At 48.4% G+C, this 23,759-nt stretch overlaps 2 protein-coding genes across 2 annotated transcripts; one reads left to right on the top strand and one right to left on the bottom strand.

Moving 5' to 3' along the window:
- The first annotated feature begins 312 nt into the window (after positions 1-312).
- LOC120411916 (guanylyl cyclase-activating protein 1-like) lies at positions 313-12,454 on the top strand. Its single transcript, XM_039571130.1, has 4 exons — positions 313-626; positions 7,224-7,373; positions 9,043-9,133; positions 10,107-12,454. Exons 1-4 carry the CDS (start codon positions 429-431, stop codon positions 10,232-10,234), a joined length of 567 nt encoding a protein of 188 aa, XP_039427064.1. The 5' UTR covers positions 313-428; the 3' UTR covers positions 10,235-12,454.
- LOC120411917 (acrosin-like) lies at positions 2,657-4,219 on the bottom strand. Its single transcript, XM_039571131.1, has 2 exons — positions 3,782-4,219; positions 2,657-3,226 (listed from the first exon to the last, which is right to left on the bottom strand). Exons 1-2 carry the CDS (start codon positions 3,911-3,913, stop codon positions 2,831-2,833), a joined length of 528 nt encoding a protein of 175 aa, XP_039427065.1. The 5' UTR covers positions 3,914-4,219; the 3' UTR covers positions 2,657-2,830.
- Positions 12,455-23,759: the final 11,305 nt, after the last annotated feature.

Genomic DNA, 23,759 nt, shown 5'->3' with positions numbered 1-23,759 from the left:
TCCAGTTAGAGGAGCAGATCTTTACTTAACCTCACATCTCACATCTTGTAGCCATTTCCTCTTATATTCATGTATAATTATATCAAGGTTAAAAATAGGGTAGTCCACCAAACCAGTATAGTTCCCAATGCCAGTGTCTGATTAACCTTCTCATCCTTTCTGCTTTAGCTCCTGAAATAGCAGCGATTTGCTAGATTATCTTGCATCTCCTTTCCATTCTAAGAAGACTGTTTGTATCATTGAAACTTTCTGGTTTGTGGATCAGCCTCTAAGAAGATTAATGTTTATAATTGGCTTGCGGAAAGTTAGATCCCTCACATAACTGACATTAGTGTTGAACGTGGACAGGAGCAAACAGGCAGTGCTGTGAAAGCCACAGGAGGAAGAGGATCTTTCCTGTAGCATCATTCTTCTGACCACAGATACATATGGGAAACAACAGCAGCTCCACAGTGGATGATCTACAGGCTGTCGAGATCCACCACTGGTACAAGAAATTCATGACAGAGTGTCCTTCTGGACAGCTGACGGAGCATGAATTTAAGCAGTTCTTTGGGCTTCGAGGGCTGGATCCGGAGGCCAATAAGTACATTGAGCAGATGTTCCGCACGTTTGATATGAACAAGGTGAGTTCTCCGGCAAGGAATTAACTGTCTCGTGCTGCTTAGAAGTGATCCCCCTCCTGCACTTTCAGAGTCTTTGTTTTTCTCTTGCAAACATAAAGAACAGAAATATTGTCTTGCAAACATTTTCTCTTACAAACATTGGTGTGGAAAGCTGCCAAAGGATGCTAATGCAAAGTAGCTAAATGCAAGGAGCAAATGAATGTGTACAGGTGATAACATAGATGACATAAACATAGGTACACCTGATTATCTAACTACCTCATGCAAGTTCATCTTTGAATTTTGGAAATTACTTACTGCCTATTATTTGACTTGGCCTTGTTTGACTAGCAAAATGCTAATTTCATTATTCTTCTTACGTGTTCTTATTATTCAAAAATATATCTGTATGAGGTCGTGGAGACCACAGGAATCCGACACAATAGAAGTCATTATAGCATTCACAGAGGGGTAATTTCCAGGTATTTGGCAGCTGAAATTAACACTGCATGGGCAGACAATGTCTGTGGCTCTCCTTGGTGCCAGAAGGTGCAGCATGAAGCAGGAGTGAGGGGGGGAGTAGTGTTCCTCACTGTGACGGGCAACTGCTGGTAGAAAACTGTAGCCCCCATAATTCCTTTAAGCATGCAATGGTCCTCACTTTTGCCTGCTTTTTATCCATATGTATTTCAGCCTATGCTTGCAGTCCTGTATTCTTAATGACAAAAATATCTGAGTTTATTGCATCCTGGGAAAATTCAGCTTTGCACTCTGCTCCAAGGTTCTGGAATGGAGTCAAGGAGGATCCAGTTACAGAGGCATGTGAACCAGGTGGGAAATCACAGAGCTAGTCTTAAAGGAGGAAAGCTTAGGGACCGACAAAGAATGTTATTTTGGACATGTGAGACAGCATAAGGAGTTAAGGAATGCTTAGGAATATTACAAAATTCTTAAAGAGAGGAGTAGACAGGCTCCATTAGGGTAGCTGAGGTCTTGTGGTGGATGTAATGACTAGAAATAACGGCAGACCTCAAAGAACATCTTTTTTCATCCCGAAGTCCTCTGCATCCAGGATGATAATAGTGATGAGAAGCAGTTTCATCAGCTAAAGCAAAACCTTTGCAGCTTTTGCACAAGTCTTTCTTTTACTTCACCTCTCTCATTTCTTGGGATGTTTAAGGACTTTAAAATTTATTCAAGGATGTTGTGCATTCCAGAGTTCTCCTGTGAGCCCTGTGTTATGCAGTAAACGATGTTATAAGAAGATTCTCAAATTCAAATTTGGTCAGAAAAGATAAAAAACTATAATCTAAATAAAGTGATAGCTATCTTAGGAGGAATGAAGTAAGAGTGTGGCAACTAGGGGAGATGGACCTACATCAGTTAATCTTAGTCTGTTAATACTTAGTCACTTAATGTAAGCTCCTTTCATAAACAAGGGCAAGGAACAAGGGAACCCAGAGGAAAATCCACCCTGTTGTAATACACACATGATGGATGGAATTGTCTGCCCTCTGGGCCTTCAGAGTTTGAGAACTTTGATGATGACAAAGAGGATAAATTTTCAATATTTTCCTTTTATAAATTGCAAGCATAGAATTATAGAATGGTTTGGGTTGGAAGGGACCTAAAAGGTCATCTCATTCCAACCCCCTGCCATGGGCAGGAACACCTTCCACTGTCCCAGGTTGCTCCAAGCCCCGTCCAACCTGGCCTTGGACACTTCCAGGGATCCAGGGGCAGCCACAGCTTCTCTGGGCAACCTGTGCCAGGGCCTCACCACCCCCTGAGTAAAAACTCCTTCCCAACACCTCATCCAAATCTCCCCTCCTCTAGATTTAAACCACTCCTCCTTGTCCTGTCAGGACCCGCCCGTGCAAAAAGCCGCTCTCCCCCATTACTATAACCTGCTTCAGGCACTGGAAGGGGCACTGCGGTTTCCCTAGAGCCCTCTGCAGGCTGAAGAATGAATGTGAAGCGCACAGCAGATGGACAGACAGAGCAGGGACTTTCCGAGCCCGCGGGTGCACTGAGCAGGGCTGAAAACAAGGTTAATGGTGAACACAGAAACTTTACTTCAACACCTCAGTCACGTCAGCATCGGCGTGGCCCCAGCGGAGCAGCATGGGCAGGACAGAGAAGCTTCTGGCCCCAAGGCTACCTTTGGCCCAGCAGGAAATGCCGTGGTCCACTGTAGCCCTGGCTCCTGCTCGTCCCGCTGCTGCTCAAGCCTTTTTGTCCTTCAGGAACTGCAGGAACTCCTGCAGCAGATTCCGGAATTGCACCAGGATCTGGTGTGGGAATGCCATGGGCATTAACGTGCCTGAGGATGTCAGCGCTGGTCTCAGGCTGTACTCAGGGGTCAAGCTGATGTCTTCCTCTGGTGCTGGTTTCAGACGCTGCTCAGGGGCCGAGGTGACGACTGGCTCTGGTGCTGGACCGGCTCTTTCTGCTGGGCTCAGGCCCGTCTGGAGCAGGATCCAGTTGTAGAAGTGCTGAGTGGAGGTGTAGATCCCGGGGTGCCGGGCTCTCTCACAGCCTCTGCCCCAGCTGCTCATTCCCACGAGCCAGAAGTAGTCGGCTTCGTTGTCCTTGCAGACGAGGGGACCCCCGCTGTCCCCCTGCGGCAGGAGAGGGGGCTCAGGGGCTGTGGGGGGCTGCTGCCAGCACCAGGGCTGGCTCCTCTCTCCCAGCCCCTGTCAGGTCCGCACTCCCGGCACGGGAAGGCTCTGCTCAGGGGCCGGAGCCTCCAGGCCCTCGGCTGGGAGCAGCTTGGGGGCTCTCCCATCTCTGCACATTGGTCCCAGATGTGCGGAGGACAAACGTTCCAGGGTCACATCCTCGCTTTGGGTCTGCTGGGGGCACTGGATGGACTTTGTGGGCAGGACCAGGCCTTGGGGACAAGGGGACATAGGACAGAGGGACATAGGACAGATGGGGAAGGGAAGAGCAGCCCCAGGATATGGGAGAGGGACCCTCAGATGGGAAAATGAAGGGCAGCCCAGGCAGTGGTGGGGACTTGGTGCTGGGAGGATGCCAGGCCAGGCCAGGCCCAGCTTATGCCGGGCCATGTTTGGGTGGTGAGGGGGTCCCTGTGCTGCTGGGGGCTGAGGGACTCACCCCCCAAACAAGCATTTTTGCACTGGGTGTTAGCAAAGTAAGTCACACACTCCTACCTGGCAGGTGTCGATGCTGCCCTGGGGGTATCCTGCACACAGGTTGCGGGGGTGGATGACTCCCGCGTACCAGCGGCTGCTGTTGCAGAGCTCCGTGTCCACGAGGTGGACCTTGGACTCCTGCAGCACCATGCCCGATCCCTGAGCTGTGGGCACAGAGGGGAATGAGCCCCCAGCAGCTCGGTACCCATCCTCTCCCCTGCCTGGGGTGAATCCCTACCCCGGGCCTGGCTCTGCCCCTTCTCTGGGACTGGCTTTGCCCCTTCTCCGTGGAGCGACGGTGTCCAGCTGTGTCCCTGCTGTTGGCTCTGAGGGAGGGGCCAGACCCATCTCTCCAGAGGCTTCACAGAGTCACGGAATTGTTCGGGTGGGAAGGAACCTTACAGCTCATCCTGTTCCACGCCCCGCCTTGGGCGAGGACTCTTTCCCCCAGCCCGGGCTGCTCCGAGCCCTGGCCCCGCTGACGTCCTGCAGCCGGACCCTGTCTGTGGCCAGCCCATGTCCCTGGGGTGCCCAGTCCATGTTCCCAGGGTGCCCAGCTCACCCTCGGCGCACACATCTTGTTTGGGAACCCACCTTTGGCAAAATCCCAGCCGGCGATGTAGCAGGATTTCAGCTCGGAGACCCTGAGCGAGGCGTCGGGCACACAGCCCAGCTGGATGTAGTCGCTGCACTCCACGGGCTGGTCCAGCTCCACCAGGGCGATGTCGTTCCTCGCCGTGGCAGCCACGTAGTGCTGGTGCACCAGGAGCCTCTGGATGTGGCACACCTTGGACTCGGGGCCCGGCTGAGTCAGGTCTGTGGTCCCAATCACCACCTCCCACGTGGAGACGCCTCTGGAGAGCAGATGGAGAGAGGGGTGACAGGGAGCAGAGCCACAGGCTGCAGCAGCCCAGCATTTCCCGGCCTTCTGCTTCCCAAGGCAGAGAGAGAAGCAGAGAGGAAAGAGCCAGGATGGAAGTGGCATGTGGTGCTGTGACCTGGCCACCTGCCCGTGCTCGGGGGACATCTCTGTCCCTGCTCCTCCTTACCCGCCCCTGGCGAAGCAGTGTGCAACTGTGAGGACCCACTGGGAGCTGAGGAGGACACCTGAACACATGTGCCACGTGCCGTTCTCCCAGGTGGCCTGGATGCTGACGATGCCAGGCCAGGCCCCTGGCTGGACACTGGTGCCACCCACAATATGGGAAGTGCCACCAGCAGAAGCCACAGAGCTGTGGTTGGAAGCCATGGGCCGGAGCCTGCAGGTCCCTCTGGAAGCACAAAGCCATCAGTGTTCTGCTCGGTGGCTGCTGCTGCTCAGGCTGAAGGTCCCCCATCATCCCTTCCTGCCTGGCACTGAGCGGCAGGAGGACCAGGGACCCCTGAGGGGCAAATCTGTCCTCCACCCCGTTCTGCTGCAGCTCTGCAGACAGGTTGTGCCAGTAGCTGGGCACTGACCAGGGACTGAGGCTTCTCCTCCAGGGACTGAGGCTGGAACACTGTGGTGCGGGTGTGGGGAACATGCAGGGCCCCTACAGGGGACCCCCTAAGAGGGACCATTCACCTACAGGTATCCCAGGTGCCGCCCACGGGCCCAACCAGGGCCAGCAGGACGAGCAGCCCCAGCAGAGCCATCGGTGCCAGTGCAGGTGTCAGTGGCCAGGATTGCGGTGTCACCTCCAGTGCGGCCACCGACACAGCGGCCACAGGCTTCGTGGTGCTCACAGTGCCCCAGCCCAGGGCCGCTGTCACAGAGGGGCCGGTTCTGTGTGCTGGCCATGGCAGGGAGGGGCAGCACAGAGTCATAGAGGCATGGAATGGTCTGGGTGGAAGGGACTCTTAACGACCACCTAGTGCCATCCCTGTCATGGGCAGGGACACCTTCCACTATCCCAGGGTGCTCCAAGCCCCGTCCAGCCTGGCCTTGAACACTTGCAGGGATCCAGGGGCAGCCACAGCTTCCCTGAGCAACCTGTGCCAGGGCCTCCCCACCCTCCCAGTCAGAAATTCCTTCCCAACACCTCATCTAAACCTGCCCACCTTCAGCTTAAGGCCATTTTTCCTGTGTCCTATCACTCACTACATGCTCTCGTCCAAAGTACCCTTCCAGCCTTTTTCTAAGCCCCCTTTAAGTACTGGAAGGGGCACCAAAGTCTCCCTGGAACCTTCTGTTCTCCAGGCTGACCAGCCATAACTCAGCCTGTCATGCCCTTCTTCCCACCCTGAATGAGTATTTAAAATGTTGTGATCCTTGCTGTAAAACAGCGGTGCTCTGCTAGTTCACCTACATTCACCTTTTACATGTGTTTATTTACATCCATTTCAGAAAGGCATCTGACTTTGATTAAATACCTTAATAATTGAAAATTTCTTTTTTTTTGCTCTGTAATTTCTTGAAGTAGTTATTCGGAATCTTTGACCTAGATACGTTTTATTTGTAGTTTGTTTTTAACCACTTCAAATTTTAGCCAGCATTAAGTCTAGGGCCGATGAACCTTTACTATCTGGCATTTTCCTTGCAGAAGAAACAAGAGCTTTGTGAGTTTCTTTGTAGATTCAAGAAATGTAATATTAAAAATCTAAATACTGAACATTTTTTCAGTGGTCAAATCACGCTCTGTGTATTTTTAAAAATATCCCCAGTCACTTTATTTTCCACAAAATGGAGAAGAGATCTACAGTTTAGTGGAACAGCATAGTTTCCCACAAAGGCAGAGCACACTAGTATTAAAATGCCCTAGGGTATATTACTGTGTCCCGCAGCCATAGAGAGGAGGAGAGAAGATCCAGCAGGCAGGAATTGTGCAGCAAGATTGATCTATTTATTTATTTTACAAACTCTTTTATAGACTTTTTTCTTCATAGTCTAATTGAACAAGGATCAGCCACCCCTTGGGGGTGATTGGCTAAAATCCCAAAACATCCATTGTCAAAATATTTTTCTACTATAGTAGAACTATAAACAAGACTTCTCAAGGTTGCAGGTGTTTCATTGTTTACAGAACTCTGCTACTTCTTCCGTGAGAGAGAAAAGTCTCTCACGGACTTAGAAAATAGCAAGAAAATCCTTGCTAGCAGCATTTTTGTATCCACACACAAGTACAGAAAACTTGCAGACCATGGGCTGGGCTCAACATTCTCTCCCAGCAGGCCAAAGGCAGTCAGCTTTGGTGAACAGAGGGGACTTTGTTCACACTGAAAAGGAGTGTTCCCTCACTGAAGGGGGTGAGCAGAGGGGAGCCTAGACATGTAATAGATGATAACTTTAGGAAGGTATTTAGTGGCCAGAGAAATAACATGTGTCTGTGTGCTAAGGATTTTTCCTAAGTCCAAGTCTCTGTGCCATTTGTTGGCCTTTCTCTTTCAGTTGTGAATCTAAGGAGCAATAAGGTGGATCAACTCCAGAGCAGTAACTTCCTCAGTCTATTCCTGTCACAATTTGTTGGTTTTTTTCCCACAGGATGGGTATATTGACTTCATGGAATATGTGGCTGCCCTCAGCCTCGTTCTACGAGGGAAGATGGAGCAGAAATTGCGGTGGTATTTCAAGCTCTATGATGTAGATGGCAATGGCTGCATTGACCGACATGAACTGCTCAACATCATTAAGGTGAATCTCCAGGGGTCTGTGTCCTTGCCTCTTTCGTTAAAGACAAATCACACAAGTAAGACTTTTGCTGTTCCCATATGCATGATCATGGATGAGAGCTTTAACATCATTCCTTCTCTGAGCAGAATTCCCCGCCACCATATAATGCAATAAGCAGACTCGACAGACTCTTCTTTATCACCATAGCTTATGTTACAGCATAGCTAACCGTAAAATTGTTTTAGCTTCCTGTGACCTAAATTGCACTTCCCAAGGTTTCAGAGTCTGTGACTGTCAGTTGCTATCTCTGCAATGTGTCCTTCCTATGTCCTTTTCCCCATGAGAAGTTGGAGAGCTACTCCCAGTTTTCTTTTTAGAATCAACTCCTAAATATCAGCATAATAAAACATTTCTGACTCCAGTGAGTAGCCTGAAGAAGAATGATTGAGAATGGAAAGGTTTGTATGCAAATAGCTATTGTGGATGGGGTTGGGATTACGGGCATAAAGATCACTATAAATATCTCAAAATGAATTATGCTCCAAATTCAGATTATTTTCCAGATAACGGGAAATTACCAAGATGCAGGCAAGATTCAATGACCCTAAATAAATTACATTTCTGAATAAGAAATGTCATAAAATTGATTTGATAAAGCACTAATAAGATGTTAATAATGCATTCTGATCTATATAAAAATTTTAGAGCTGGATATCAAAGAGACCTGGCCAAAATCAATAACTGTAGTAACATACAGCCTCCTCCTAGTAGCTTGCAATAGAAATAGACATTACAGTGAAGCAACAGATAGCAATAGTTAACACAGAGCTCTTGACAAACAAGTCTGGTGGGCAACAACTGGTGGCAAGAAATGTATTGCCCTTTGAATTTTGTGGGTATAGTTCAGTGTCTTTTTTGGTAACCTTATGTGGTGATTCTCAGGAAGTTGCTGAGATGATACTTAGTTTTAGTAAAATAGCATTTGAAAAAGAACGAAGAAAATTACCAAATGTCAAAAGGTAAAAACTAGAAAATGAATAGTCTTAGTATAAAGGCTCTGGAGTCACATATTTCATGGACATCCTTAAACAAAGGAAATAATTAGCATTGAAAGAAAAGAGAACCCTGCACTATGTAGTAATGAATAAGGAGAATTGTAGCAAACAAAAGTGGATAATGCTTAAAGTTTCTCAAGATGAAAATGAATTTTCTGTGAGCTCTAGGGAGAAGCCAGACACACAGGAAGCAGTATATAAATGGAAATTGTGAAAGTAAGAATAGAAATAAATGACCACAGCGTATAACAAGGGAATTTCATAATGTCAAATGTGGAGGGTGTTTGACAGTGTTTCTGAGGCTTGGTGGACCATAGGGTCACAAAGTGGGCCAAAGTGGATCAATTAGCTGGATTCTGATTCTGCCATTTCTGCAGCACCTAAACTGTACCTAAGCAGAATTAGGCCAATCCTCTGGGTTTTGCTGCTTATTCCATGCTCCAGAGCCACACTCCCTTTGCACCCTTCAGTGCCATCCATAAGGCCTGATGATTTGTGCTTTGTTTTCCTATGATGCTTATTCATTTGTATGGGGAAGGTACCAAGCATGACTGTCTTATTCTGAATCTATGCTGACCTGTGTAATCAGTCTGGGAGTCATTAGGCAGCTTCTTGTTCTTGCTCCTTTATTTTAGGCTATTCGAGCTATTAATGGTGGTGACCATGAAACTAGTGCAGAAGAGTTCACCAGCCGAGTCTTTGACAGGATTGATGTAAACGGCGACGGTAAGATTCCTGCCTTTGTCATCCAGCTCAGTCAGTCTCTGTTCTACAGAGTAACATCCATTTCTTCCTTATTTGATTGAACTTTAGGCCTCTTCATTTCATATTTTCTTTCTGTTTGCATTCTCAGCCAGTAATGCATTCTCCATGGACCAAAAAGGATTTTTCTTCTGGCATTATACATAATCAGTGTGACAGGATTTGTTCCCTCTACTGAGTCAGCTTGTTCTATCCACATGAGTTTGGTAGTGGGGTTCTGGAGTGGTGTTTTGTTTTCCTTTTTCTATGTTGCTGTGTAGCTCATGCCAGTTAGAAGTGGGAAATAGTAACAAATAGCCCCAGCTGCTCCTAAGTATTTCAGAATGGAAAGGAAGAACTGGAATTTAATGTTGAAGTTCACAGTTTCTTCACTGGGTCTGCTGCAGGCAGTACAGCAAGAACATTAAGTGCTCAGTCAAAAGTTGGTCAATGTCACTGTGGTCCCTGTATGTCCCCAAGAGGTATCTCTTTCCTTGCTACTTCAGGTGCTCACTACTTTCTGACAGGCTCTTTTGTTATTCCAGAATAACTCTGCTGAGCTGCTTCCCTGCACAAGGGCTTTTTGGCCTAGGTCAGAAAAATCTGTTTCTGCCTGTCACAGCCTCTGTCAGTTGCTTTATCCTTGAAAACCAGCAAGCATAGAGCAGGTTTTTACTATGACAGGTTGAGCCAAAAAGGATGCTATGATCCCACTCCTTAGCTACCCACATGTATCATTCTTTCTTATGTGCCACTTCCCTTGTATGGGGAAAAAAAGGAAGCTGGTTTTGTCTAGATACTGGGGATGTTTCATAAAAGCTTAAGAAGACTCTCTGAGGTCTTTAGAACAGTGCTTCAGAACAGTGCCTATACAGTAAGTGATCTCTCAAGTTAGACTACTGTACTCCTTTTTCTGTCAGATGTGGATTCTGATGCCTTTTATTTGTGTCTGACACAGGTGAACTTTCTCTGGATGAATTTGTGGAGGGAGCAAGGAAAGATGAGGAGTTCATGGAGGTTATGATAAAAAGTTTGGACCTGTCACACATTGTGGCCATGATAAACAACCGTCGGCATAGTGTATAAATCAAGCTGGGAAAAAACGCTTTGCCAATAGACAGAAGGATGTAGAAACACAAGGAAGGAATGACAGCATGTTTTTTAAAAAAAACAAAATTTCCATAAACATGAATATGGAAGTAGGAACAGAAAGACACTGCTGTATTTGTGTATCTGAGTGCATGTTCCTGTACAAATACTCAAGCTTAGCCACATAAATGCAGGGCAGGTTCAGAAAAACTGGATCTGGATGGCAGTATTTGACTTCTCTTTCTAAAATTTAAAGGCCAAATTTCAGGGAACAAATTTCCTTTTTATTCTGTGTCTCAGATTGTCACTTTGAAATGGACTAAAAATAACACCAAGTTTGTACAGAGCACTAGCAAAACTGGGTGGTGGAGTGCATAGGAAATATTCTGACATACAGAAGAAGAGTTTCAAACTGTTATTAGTGTAGAGAACTATCAAAAGAATGTAACTTGTACTGTTCTTGTCATGGTATTGGTTCATAAGCACCAGCATGGTTGTCCATACCAGATGTGCTTGGACTTGGTAGTCTCTACAGAAGCAGCTTTAGTCATAAGGTCACAAGAACTGAAAGAAAAACCAGTCTGATAGTGACAAATCTGTCTCCAGCTGCAGCTGTTCAAGCTTTCTGTGATCAAAGAACTCTAGCAAACAAGTCAACAGTTTGGAGCAGCTTCTGTAACCAGAGAAAATACGCTACTCTGTTTCCCAAAGCAGAAGAATCACTTGAGAGATCAAATCTTTTATATACTCATTGTCCTACTTATTCTCTTCTCATACAACTGAGTCTCTGGGAATGTTCAAGGCCACATTGAACAAGGCTTGGAGTAACCTGATCTAGCCCCATGGCATGGGGCTGTAACAAGATGATCTTTGAGGTCCCTTCCTACGCAAACCATTCTGTGACTCTATGATAAATGAAATATTTGAAGATGATCCTAATATTATTGCCCTCACACATCCTTTATTGGTCTTTCTTTTTGTTCTTGAGGAGACAATCTAATCAAAAGAAACAACTCACCAAGGTGAGTTGTGAATTGTGCTGTTCATGTGAATGCTGGAGTGAAGCTGATACTCTAGAGAGTGCTGCTGTAAATGACTCTGATTTTGTACACGATGGGAAGAGTGATGCAGCATGGAGAGAAACCCAGCAAACTGTGTCTTGTTCACTGTTCATTAGATAAGGTCATGATCAGAAGCTCTTTTGAATCTGGGGAGAGAACCAGAAGGAAAGAAGAATGCAGGAAAAGTTCAACAGAGTGCCTATGCATAGTTGGCATGTTTTTCCTGTGCAGGAGGAAGAACTTGCAGACCTGCAACAAAACTTTATATTGGACTTATTCTTGCTTATATTTAGGTTTCCGTGAAGTTGATATGTGTATTGGTTTGCATGGCAAGGTTTTGGTAGCAGGGAGGCTACAGGAGTGGCTTCTTTGAGAAGCTGCTGGAAGCTTCCCCCATGTCTGGCAGACGCAATGCCAGCCGGCTCCGAGACCTTCAGCCATGGCAGTTATCCTCCGGGATATAACGTTATACGTTATCCTCTGGGATAACGTATTTAAGAAGGCAAAGTTATTGGGCAGAACCAATTGCAGTCAGGGAAGTGAGGAGTGAGAATATGTGAGAGAAACAGCTCTACAGACACCAAAGTCAGCTAAGAAGGAGGGAGAGGATGTGTTTCAGGTACTGGAGCTGAGATTTCCCTGCAGCCCATGATGCAGCCCATAGCAAAGCAGGTTGTCCTCCTGGAGCGCATGGAGGTCCACAGAGGGAAGCAGAAGTCCACCTGCAGCCTGTAGAAGAGCCCCATGTTGGAGCAGGTCCTGGAAGGACCTGTGGGCCTGTGGAGAGAAGAGCAGGTTTCCTGGTAGGACTTGTGACCCCATAGGGGACCCACTTTAGAGCTGTTCGTGAAGGACTGACCTCATGGAAGGACCCATGCTGGAGCAGTTCCTGAAGGACTGACCCCAGGGAAGGCACCTCATAGAGGAGCAGCTCATGAAGAACCACAGCCCATGAGAAGGACTCATATTGGAGAAGTTCATGGAGAACTATCTCCTGTAGGAAGGACCTCATGCTGCAGCAGTGCAAGGACTCCTCTTCCTGAGGGGCAAGCAGTGGCATGAACTGACCGTAAGCTTTGTTCTCATCTACCTGCACTGCTGGTGGGGAGGACGGAGAGAATCGTGAATAAAGTCAATGCTGGGAAGGAGAAAGGAATGGGGGGAAGGTGTTTTAAAGATTTGGTTTACTTCTCATTATCCTACTCTGATTTTGATTTGTAATAAATTCAGTTAATTTCTCCCTTTTTTCTCTGTGACGGTAATTGGTGAGTGATGTCTGCCTGTCCTTATATCAGCTCATGAGCTTTTGTTGTATTTTATCCAGCTGAGGAGGGAACTGATTGATAGAGAGGCTTTGGTGGGCACCTGGCACCCAGCCACGGTCAACCCACCACAATAGTATTCAAAACAAAGTGTCTTGCCTTTCACTGAAGTCAAGGGAGATTTAGTAAGTACTGTCATTGGAGTGATCATGCTTAGAGTAGCCACCAACATTTTTCTAGGCAGGCTCATGCTCCAGGTCCCACTGGCATGTGTGTGTCTGCAGTCTTAGAGCTTCTGCAAGGAATTACAGCCTGGTGGTTGGCAAACTGTCACATGAGAAGGGAAGATTTCCTTGACACTTAGTATTTAATTTGTCTGTCAGTGCCCCAGGAAAGCTGAGACCCTTGTGCCCGACCAGTCTGTCAGCATCCTGTTACAGGGATCCTTCACTGAGCAGTCATGCTGGATTGGAGGGAAATTTGACTGACACTCAGGGAAATATGCCAACAGCATAAGGGAGACCCCTGAGCAGGTCTTCCCACTTTATGACCCCTCAGTGGGACTTCCTATTTGAGTACGTTACCTGCTGCTGGCAACTGCTAGCATCTGTGAAGGAGTCACACTAACAGTTTATGGAATTACACTCTATTAATAAAAAATTGTGACAGGTTAAGGTTCAGGGATTATTGGTGATGATATCTGTTGGTGATAGTATTTGACTGCAAAAACTTATTCAAAGCAATATACAGACAAGCTGTAGTCCCCACTAAAAATGTTCAGCAGGCAGAGTGCATTTCTAACCCAACAGGCGTCCCCTATGGGGGAGAAGACAGGTTCAGCCCCTTGACTGATCGCAGCAGTTATGATGGAGCCCTCCTTAACTTTTCCTTCATTCTTCGCTTACTTTTATACTATTTCTTTATATTTAGGTGAAGCTTGAGTGATTCTAGTCATGCATACTTTTGGCTACTGATTGGTGTAAAATTATCTAACTTCACTTTTAAAGATACAGTCAAAAAAAATATAGAGCATGTGCCCAGTGAGAGGTGGTCATACCTTGGAGGCAGGTAACTTTGGGATGGAGGTGTGCATTAATATTACAGTTAGGCTATAATGAACCACGTTAATCCAAGGAGAGTGATTTTGCCACAGTTGCTGGCTTGGCAGCAAGACATCTCCTCTCTCCCTTGGCTGAGAGCTGCTATGCAGTTTATCAGCTTCAAAGTACCACCAAGTTGCTGCCCCTGCAAGGATTTCAGCAGAGCCTTGTTGTGGTGTCTCCACTCCACTCCACCCACCTTTAGCAGATGCTTATGGTTGTATGGGGAATCATCATGGAGCATGCCAACCAAGTTCCATCCTGAGAACAGCAGCTGTATTTTACCCTAAAATTTCTGTCCCATTATAACCCCTGTTAGGATATGAATATAAGTTCTCAGTTTCCTCCGATTTTACCCCCAAGCATCTTTCCACACAAACATTGCTCCACTCTCCAGAGGATGACTGCGAGCAGATGTGAGCCCTGGTGTCCCTTTGGACTGAGGAAGGTGGAGTTTTTTCCCCAAGTCTCTTTTGAACCTGTTCTGCACCTGTTATAAGTCCTCAGTCTCCTGCAGTTTTGTGGGTCATCCACATGTAAAATGGCTTTTTTATTATCATCTGATATACAGAAAAACACCCCTATTTTTAGTTCTTCACTATTTAGTGAAGAGTTTTTGTCAGTGCCTCTGATGTATTAAAGAAATCACAAAGAAGTTGTAGCTGTCAGCAGTGTTGCAGCAAGCTGCTACACACACTGTACGGAATCTTCTTGATGAACATAAAGGAAAAGGGCATGTACACAGTACATTCTCAATAATAATCCTGAATATTTGTGAGTGGAGTTTAATTTATTATTTAATTGGCATTAAAGAAAACTTACTTAGCTGTCATTGCTGCCGATGATGAAACATTTCCCAGCTAAGATGCAGTGATGACATTTGTAACAGTGTCATGATAGCATGATGTGGGGGCGTTTTTTGTCTAAGTTGCAGATGGGTGTTTTGTTCTTAATGTTTCAGTTCTTCTGTAACTGAACAACGTCACTGGCTTTTGGCTCTGGGGATAGCATGTTCTTTGAGAAACCATTCCAGCAGTACATATGCCTTTGTAAGAAGCTGTGAGGAGGGATACTAGGAAGAGGGAGAGGAGATCTCTGTAAAGGGGAGTGTCACGGTTTAGGAATGTCTTGTGGTTTTAAGAAACATCACACAATTGCTCACTCAATGCCCTCTCTCTTCCCCCTCCACCCAAGTGGAATGGGGAGGAGAGTTGAAGTAAAACTTGTATGTTGAGAAAAGAACAGTTTGATAATTGAAAATAAAGTAAAATACAATAATATTGGTTAATAATAATAGTAATAGAAAAAAACAAGTGACGCAATTACTCGACACCCACTGACCAATGCCAGACCCTCCCTTCTGGAACCCATATCAGCTGCCCTTCTGGGTAACTCCCTCCAGCTTATGTACTCGGTATGGCATTCTATGCTGAGGAATATCCCTTTGGTCAGTTCGAGTCACCTGTCCTGTTCCCTCCCTGTTTCCTTTGTGAACCTCCTCAGAGGTAGAGCATGAGGAGAGAGTAATAGATTGAGCTGCCTATGGATTTTGTGGAGGAAAACAGTCTACACCGGGGATGAGGCTGTTTTGAGATGTATAAAAAGAGCTACTCTCCACCAGCCCCATTGCTTGTGAGCCCCCCACTTGCAAGGCACTGTGCTTTTTTTTTTTAATTGTCTGGAGGTTGCCAGGCTGCACATTCCAGGACAGCCTCCTTTTTTTTTTGTTTTTTCTCCTTCCCTCTGCCTGAAACAAGCTGTGAAAAAATCCTTGGCTTGACCAGCTCCTTATGAGTTGTTGGTTGCTCAAGAGATTGGGGTCGGGGAACGGGGGAGATTCCGAGCACAGCAAAGTGGTAGGACTTTCCTTTCCTTTCGTCCTCAGCTGCCTCCCTGTTTCCTTCCTCTCTCACCTTCCAGGTCCTATTTTCCAGACCTTTTTCTTTCCTTATAAAACCCTTGATAACCCATTGCCCACTTAAGGCTTTGTTGTATCCTTGTTTTGCTACCTTCTGGGTGCTGTGGATGAAGGTCTGGCTTTGAGGAGCACACCCTGCTCCCTTTGCTCAAGGGATTGCAGTTATTCCAATCTCCTGCTGCTGAGGGCTTCCTTAGGCTCTTGCTGAAATGAAAAATATCCAGGAAGTTTTTCCTTTTTGAGATTAGACTGGTTTCTGCAGGTCCTTGAGATGTGACCATGATGGTTAAAAACCCACAGTGCAAATGAAGGTTTCTCCCGTCTTCCCCCCTGCCCCCTACCTGCTCCATGCACAGTTCATTACTTTGTAATCACAACTACTAAGGAAACCTTTCTAATCTTGTCAATTGGCAATGCAACTGCTTTTAAATTCTGGTTTAAAATAGGTTTTGAAGTCAGGCTCTGCCCTTGCTATTGATTTGAATTCTTGACTGAGTAAATTATTGGTGCTTAACAAGCCCTTTGTTGCTTTAAAGCCTTTCTCCAAGGGTCAAAGAATAACACTGACAGGGAGTGAAGGAGCGCTGCCCAGTAGTTGCTTAGAAACGGAGTGTGTTAAACCCGGTTTCTTTAAAAGCAGTTTTGAGTAAGTGAAATTCAGGCACTTGAATTACTTTGGGAAATGGTCCATTTAGGATAGATCCACACTGACAGAAGCTGTTTATCTGAGGTCAGTACATGCTTTGATCAGTGCAGGGCCTTCCCCTCAAGAAATGCATGAGCCAAGCCCAGCAAGGTAGAGGAAAAGACACAAGTTCAGCTTAGGGAGCTGCACAGGTGAAATCCCATGGATGTGCCTGGAGCACGGCCCTCCCCAGCAGCTTTTCTTACAGTTAAATCCTTTAAAAAGCTAAAAGCTGATGCTCAGTACTTTGGGATCTGGCTCAAAACTGTGGAGAGGATAAACTCCCTTACTGGAACTCGGGCAGTGGAGTGCTCACAAGCCAGCAGCCAGATTGCTTCTTGTTCAGCTTCAATTCAACGTTGGCTTTTTGTTGTTGTTTTGGTTAGTTGGCTGGTTTTAAAGTATTCTTAGAGATGCTACAAGTGGAAGAAGAGAACAGAAATAGAGTGGAGCACCACTGGCACAGTAACTGATATTTTACTGTTCCTCTTTTTCTTTTAAAAATTTATGTAGATAACATGAACTTTTAAACTCTGTGATTTGGGAGAAACACTCTTTTTTCTCCCTCTCTTTGGAAGAGATATGCAAGTCCTGAGCCGTTGGGCCAACGCTTGCTGCATTTTGTTTACGTTTTTACAATCAAACAAGGGGCTGATAAGATTGACAAGGAAGATACAACTCAGGAGCTCACTAGGCAGCAGCCTCCAAATTCTTTGGGTGATGCAGTAGAGTATGAAGACTGTTTTCCAGTGCGAGATTAATCCATAATAACATGCTCACTGACATAAAAGTCACTTCTTATAAGCCACTTCTTATTCCCTGAAGTGCAGGAGCTGAGGTGTTTGACAAAGCCTTGGCAGAATGATGAAGTATATCCCTGTCAGATCTCTCCTGCTAGCAAGAGCAATCCATCTTCTTTAAGGGTTTTGTTCCTTTGGGATTGTGTGTAGTTTAGAGGGAGAACAGTACCCAGAAGCATTAATTATTTAATCTGCACTGCTTTTTTCCTCGACGTGTGAGGTCTGAGTATTGTGCTGGGAAGTGGGGCTGTCTTGGGGTGACCTTATGATGTGTATCCCATATCGCGGCCTGTGCCCAGAAATTAATTTTTGTGCCTTTCTATGCCTCTAAACTGAGCCTGAAAGGCTCATAATAAAATTTCTGGGAGTCAGACTTGGAGCTTGAAAGTTTTAGAATTAACACTGGAGACTCAGCTCCCTCTATGGTCAGAAGAGGGGGGAGACACCTTCCTTCAGGATGTCTCTCCAGGGAATGCTTTTGCAAAGTTTTCTCTCGTAACGGCTGAAATCTTGCCTCTCCCTGAAATTGCGGTGTAGATCCCACTGGAGGCAGTAAATCTCTCAAATGTATGAGCTTGGGCCTACACACCTGCTAAGGTGTGACTAGAGGTGTGAGAGCTTTTGCAAATGAATTTGGAATAATGAGAATCATAGAACCACTGAGGTTGGAAAAGCCCTCTAAGGTCATCGAGTCCAACGTGTGCCCAATCCCTACCTTGTCACCCAGCCCAGAGCACTGAGTGCCAGGTGTTCCTCGGACACCTCCAGGAAGGGGGACTCCAAACCTCCCTGGGCAGCCCCTGCCAAGGCCTGACCACCCTTTCCAGGAAGAAAGTCCTCTTGATGTCCAACCCTGGTGCGGCTTGAGGCCATTTCCTCTTGTCCTGTTCCTGGTTGCCTGGGAGAAGCAGCCAATCCTCACCTGGCTACACCCTCCTGTCAGGGAGTTGTAGAGAGCAAGGTCTTCTCTGGGCCTGTTCTTCTTAGGACTGGTATGGAATCACTATTTTGCATTAAAGGACAATAAGCAGATGTTTTGAAAAAATACTTTGAAATGTTTTTGCATTGCCCTGGAAATCTGCCAAGAAATGGAGTTGCTTACCAGGTTAGGTGTTCTTGCCTGCAACTTCCCAGGGGCTGCTGGAGGTGGGATGAGGCTATTGCAGAGGAATTACAAGTACGTGGTTTCTCACTCAGGAGACTCTGGGTTTACTGTAGTTATGGGACTGGTTTTCCAGACTAGAGGAACCCCTTAAAGCACTGCAGAGGGAGGTGGAGATGGGATTTGGGGTTTTCATCCCCACCTCCTGAGCACACATGGGGTTAGATGCCCTTTGGCAGAGCTGTAAGGTGTAATGTGGGCAGCAGCTCCTCCTCTCTTTGGGGGCCTAAATTGAAACGCTCAGGAGCCAAATCACCTCTGAGCTGCTCTGTTGTGAGCAGGAGAGGAAGGGACACCTCCAAAGGCCACACAGCTCACTCATAGTCAGAAAAATCCTACTGCTGAACCTGGAACCCCCCCAAGGATGCCCGGGACCCCCCGGGCCCCTCTGTGATCCTCGACAATGCACCCCCCCATCATCAGACCATGCAGTGTCCCCCAGTGTTCTGCCAGTGGGAGCACTGGAAGAGATTCTGGGAACACTGGGAGGGAACTGGGAGGAAACTTCCCACCACTCTCCAACGTGCAGCAGCCCCAAGTGCGACCAGTGAGGAGGAGGAAGTGCTCCCAGTGCCCCGCCCCCCCCGCCAAAAAAAAAGTTGGGGGGGGGGTGCGGGGGGGAGTACGAGAAGAAAAAGGATTTAAATGGAGGAGAAAACACTCAGTTTCTGTAATTGTGTTTGAACTTAGGAGGATCCCACTTCATCTACGATTTGGAAGGTCTCAATTGAAGGAACACACGTTTTCATGATTTTGTATCTCAATTGGCAGGGAATCACCGTTTTCCATTATTTTCGTATCTAAATGGAAGAAGAAAGCCTTTATGGTGCTGTTTGATGGATTTGAATTGAGGGAAACCGCCCCATTTTCATCATCTTAAGGTTAAAATTGAGGGCAAAACACCACCGTCCCTGGTTTTAAAGGGCTTCCCTTGAGAAGAACCTCTTTATGTGCCATTATAAGAGTTCCATCGTGGGGGGACCCTCATTTGAAGGGACCTTCATAGAGGAAAAATGTGTCCAAAAGACCCCAAAATGGTGTTTCTTGAGGGAAATTGAAGAGGGAGCTGCATTTCCCCTCATTTTAGGAGGCTAAATTGAGCAAAACTCCCCCTTGATTCACTTTTTATTTGGGTTTAAATTTAGGGGAGACCCTCCTTATGCATCAATTACGGGTCTAAATTGAGAGGGAACCTCCGTTTTCCCCTTGATTCAAGGCTTTGAAATGGTGACTAAAGGGAGTTTTCCCTTAATTCATTAAGAAATTGAAAAAGAACAGTAAAGATGAGCTGGCGCTGCCGGTTTGGACTCAATTTATCTGTCGGGATTGCAAACTCCGACAGACACCGAGCTCCGACAGACGCCCAGCAGTGACTGTGTCACGCCCCGACAGATCAAACAGGGGCTGGAAGCTCCATGGAGTAGCTCAGCGCCTGCTCCACTCTTGCCCCCCAAAGCCCGGGATGGACCGGTGGGTCTGGACACATCCCCATTGAGGGGGGCAGAGCCGCTGCTCGGGGGCCCTGGGGGATCCTTTATCCCCCTCGTGCAGCTGCGAGATGCCAAGGAAAAAGTCCTCGTTCCTAGGCTTGAACCCCTGCAGGTTTACCTCTCATTCTCTTGCTCTGATTTGTTTGACAAGAAATTCAATTTATTCCCGCCAGTCGTGTCTCTTACTCCAGTGACCCGTGAGTGACCTGTCTAGGCCCTTTTCCCGATCCTCAAGTCTTTCCTGATGTGTTCTGTTCCCTGCCCAGGGTGAGGAGGAGAGGGACAGAGCGGTTTTGCTGCCACCAGGCACCTGGCCAGGCCCAGCCCACCCCAATAATCCCTGCGATAATTCACGCCACCATTACCCAGGCGCGCGGCGGGTCCGGCTCCGCGGGCAGGCGGCTACAGTAGTTCAAAGTGGGCAAACTGGGACGGAGGAAGAGGAAGCAGGTGGTGCCGGTGGGTGAAATGTCTCTGCTGCGACCTGCCTGGGAAAGGAGGAGGGAGAACCTGGTGCAAAGTAAAGGGGAGAGAAAGAGGGACAAGGCTGGAGCTGTGGAAGGAAGCGGAGATGGCCAAGAGGCAGCTGAGCATTTTGCTTTCCAGCTCTGTGGGGGGAAAGAAAGCGCTGTCAAATCCATCCAGGAAAACAGAGGAGAAATAGCAGGTGGTGGAAATCGCCGGCAATTGGGATTCAATTTGTCTGTCTGAACTGCAAACGCCGACAGACACCGAGCACCGCTGGACGCCTACTGGCGTTGCGGTGTGTCCTGCTCCGGCTGCAGCCCGCCTGGCGAGACCCCCAGCAGCAGCTGCCCGGGGGCTGCGGATCGGGCAGCAGCCAATCGGAAGCATTGCAGCGTACGGCAGCCAATAGGAGCCCTGGCTACTCCGGCAGCCAATGGAAAGCGCGGTTTCCTGAGGGACCAGGCAAAGGTCGAAGCCCCTCACAGCGGCTTCGTTTTTTCGGACATTCGTGGAAAGCTCGGAGTTCTTTTTTTTTTTTCTTTAGCTTCCCTTTTCCAGGACAGGAGGGATTCCGGCGCGGGGGCTATCCCGCCTCGGGCGCTTCTGGGCGGTTTTGAGGCAGGGGGAGCCCACCGCGGCAGTGGCGGGAAAAGGGGGTGCGGAGTATAAAAGGGGGCGCCGGCGTCGCGGCCCCTCAGTCGGGGGGCGGCGGCGGCGGCGGCAGGAGCTCCGCGGGCTGGCCCGGGTGCGGGGACGCCGCCCTGTGCGGCCGAAGGCGCCGGCCCTGAGGCGCGGGGAAAGCGGCGTGGCAGCCGCGCATCGGCTCCGTCATCGGCAGCGCCGCTTCGTGCCGGTAGGGAGCGGGAGAACGCGGCGGCGGGCGGTGGGTGGTGAGTGCCGTCGGCGAGACGGGGCTTGGGCCGCCTGCGGTGTGCGATCTCCCGAGAGCAGCGGGGAGGCCCCCGGGGAGCGGCGGCGAGCGGGGCGCTGTGGGAGCCGGCGAATGTCCCCGAATGAGCCGCCCGGCGTAACGCGCGAGGTGCCAATGAAATAAAATAGAACACGGTAAAGTGCCATAGAGGAGCCGCACCTAGAGGGTTCTCCGCCCCTGTCCCGTGTCACTAAGAGAGCTGCACCCCGGGACCGTCGGGGCGGCGCTGCAGGTTAAAAAGAGCAGTACGGGAAAGGCTGAGAAGTGTGAGCAGAATAAAATATTGAGAGTGGTCTAAGAAATATTGTAAAGGTACTGCAGCAGGAGTAGCCGCTGCCCCGTGTCACTAAAAGAGCTGCACCGCGGGACCGTCGGGGCAGCGCTGCTGGTTAAAAAGAGCAGCACGGGAAAGGCTGAGAGGTGTAAAGGGAATAAAATGCTGAGCATGGTAAAAGAGGTACAATAAAGGTACTGCAGCAGGTGTGGCCGCTGCGCCGTGTCACTAAAAGAGCTGCACCCCGGGACCGTTGGGGCAGCGCTGCTGGTTAAAAAGGGGCCCGGAAATGCTGAGAAGTGTAAAGGGAATAAAATGCTGAGCATGGTAAAAGAGGTCCAATAAAGGTACTGCAGCAGGTGTGGCCGCTGCCCCGTGTCAGTAAAAGAGCTGCACCGCGGGACCGTTGGGGCAGCGCTGCTGGTTAAAAAGAGCAGGAGAAAGGCTGGGAAATGTGAGCGGAATAAAATATTGAGAATGGTCTAAGAAATATTGTAAAGGTACTGCAGCAGGAGTGGTCGCTGCCCCGTGTCACTAAAAGAGCTGCACCGCGGGACCGTCGGGGCAGCGCTGCAGGTTCAAAAGAGCAGTACGGGAAAGGCTGGGAAGTGTGAGCAGAATAAAATATTGACAATGGTCTAAGAAATATTGTAAAGGTACTGCAGCAGTACTGCAGCAGGAGTGGCCGCTGCCCCGTGTCACTAAAAGAGCTGCACCGCGGGACCTTCGGGGCGGCGCTTCTGGTTCAAAAGAGCAGCACGGGAAAGGCTGGGAAATGTGAGCGGAATAAAATATTGAGAATCGTCTAAGAAATATTGTAAAGGTACTGCAGCAGGAGTGGTCGCTGCCCCGTGTCAGTAAAAGAGCTGCACCGAGGGACCGTTGGGGCAGCGCTGCTGGTAAAAAAGAGCAGCACGGAAAGGCTGAGAGGTGTAAAGGGAATAAAATGCTGAGCATGGTAAAAGAGGTCCAATAAAGGCACTGCAGCAGGTGTGGCCGCTGCCCCGTGTCACTAAAAGAGCTGCACCGCGGGACCGTCGGGGCAGCGCTGCTGGTTCAAAAGAGCAGCACGCAAAGGCTGCGAAGTGTGAGCGGAATAAAATATTGAGAGTGATCTAAGAAATATTGTAAAGGTACTGCAGCAGGAGTGGTCGCTGCCCCGTGTCACTAAAAGAGCTGCACCGCGGGACCGTTGGGACAGCGCTGCTGGTAAAAAAGAGCAGCACGGGAAAGGCTGAGAGGTGTAAAGGGAATAAAATGCTGAGCATGGTAAAAGAGGTACAATAAAGGTACTGCAGGAGGGGTGGCCCCTGCCCCGTGTCAGTAAAAGAGCTGCACCGGCGGGACCGTTGGGGCAGCGCTGCTGGTAAAAAAGGAGCAGTACGGGAAAGGCTGAGAAGTGTAAAGGGAATAAAATGCTGAGCATGGTAAAAGAGGTCCAATAAAGGTACTGCAGCAGGAGTGGTCGCTGCTCCGTGTCAGTAAAAGAGCTGCACCGCGGGACCGTCGGGGCAGCGCTGCTTGGAAAAAAAGAGCAGCACGGGAAAGGCTGAGAGGTGTAAAGGGAATAAAATATTGAGCATGGTAAAAGAGGTACAATAAAGGTACTGCAGAAGGGGTGGCTGCTGCCCCGTGTCAGTAAAAGAGCTGCACCGCGGGACCGTCGGGGCAGCGCTGCTGGTTCAAAAGAGCAGCACGAGAAAGGCTGGGAAATGTGAGCGGAATAAAATATTGAGAATCGTCTAAGAAATATTGTAAAGGTACTGCAGCAGGAGTGGTCGCTGCCCCGTGTCACTAAAAGAGCTGCACCGCGGGACCGTTGGGGCAGCGCTGCTGGTAAAAAAGAGCAGAAAGGGAAAGGCTGAGAGGTGTAAAGGGAATAAAATGCTGAGCATGGTAAAAGAGGTCCAATAAAGGTACTGCAGCAGGTGTGGCCCCTGCCCCGTGTCAGTAAAAGAGCTGCACCGCGGGACTGTCGGGGCAGCGCTGCTTGGAAAAAAGAGCAGCACGGGAAAGGCTGGGAAGTGTGAGCGGAATAAAATATTGAGAGTGGTCTAAGAAATATTGTAAAGGTACTGCAGCAGGAGTGGTCGCTGCCCCGTGTCAGTAAAAGAGCTGCACCGAGGGACCGTTGGGACAGCGATGCTTGGAAAAAAGAGCAACACGGGGAAGGCTGAGAGGTGTAAAGGGAATAAAATGCTGAGCATGGTAAAAGAGGTACAATAAAGGTACTGCAGGAGGGGTGGCCCCTGCCCCGTGTCAGTAAAAGAGCTGCACCGGCGGGACCTTCGGGGCAGCGCTGCTGGTAAAAAAGGAGCAGCACGGGAAAGGCTGAGAGGTGTAAAGGGAATAAAATGCTGAGCATGGTAAA

Source organism: Corvus cornix, chromosome 1A, assembly GCF_000738735.6.
Source record: "Corvus cornix cornix isolate S_Up_H32 chromosome 1A, ASM73873v5, whole genome shotgun sequence".
Taxonomy (NCBI): domain Eukaryota; kingdom Metazoa; phylum Chordata; class Aves; order Passeriformes; family Corvidae; genus Corvus; species Corvus cornix.
The sequence above is the reverse complement of the archived record's forward strand: the minus strand, read 5'-3'. Positions and strand labels throughout refer to the sequence as shown.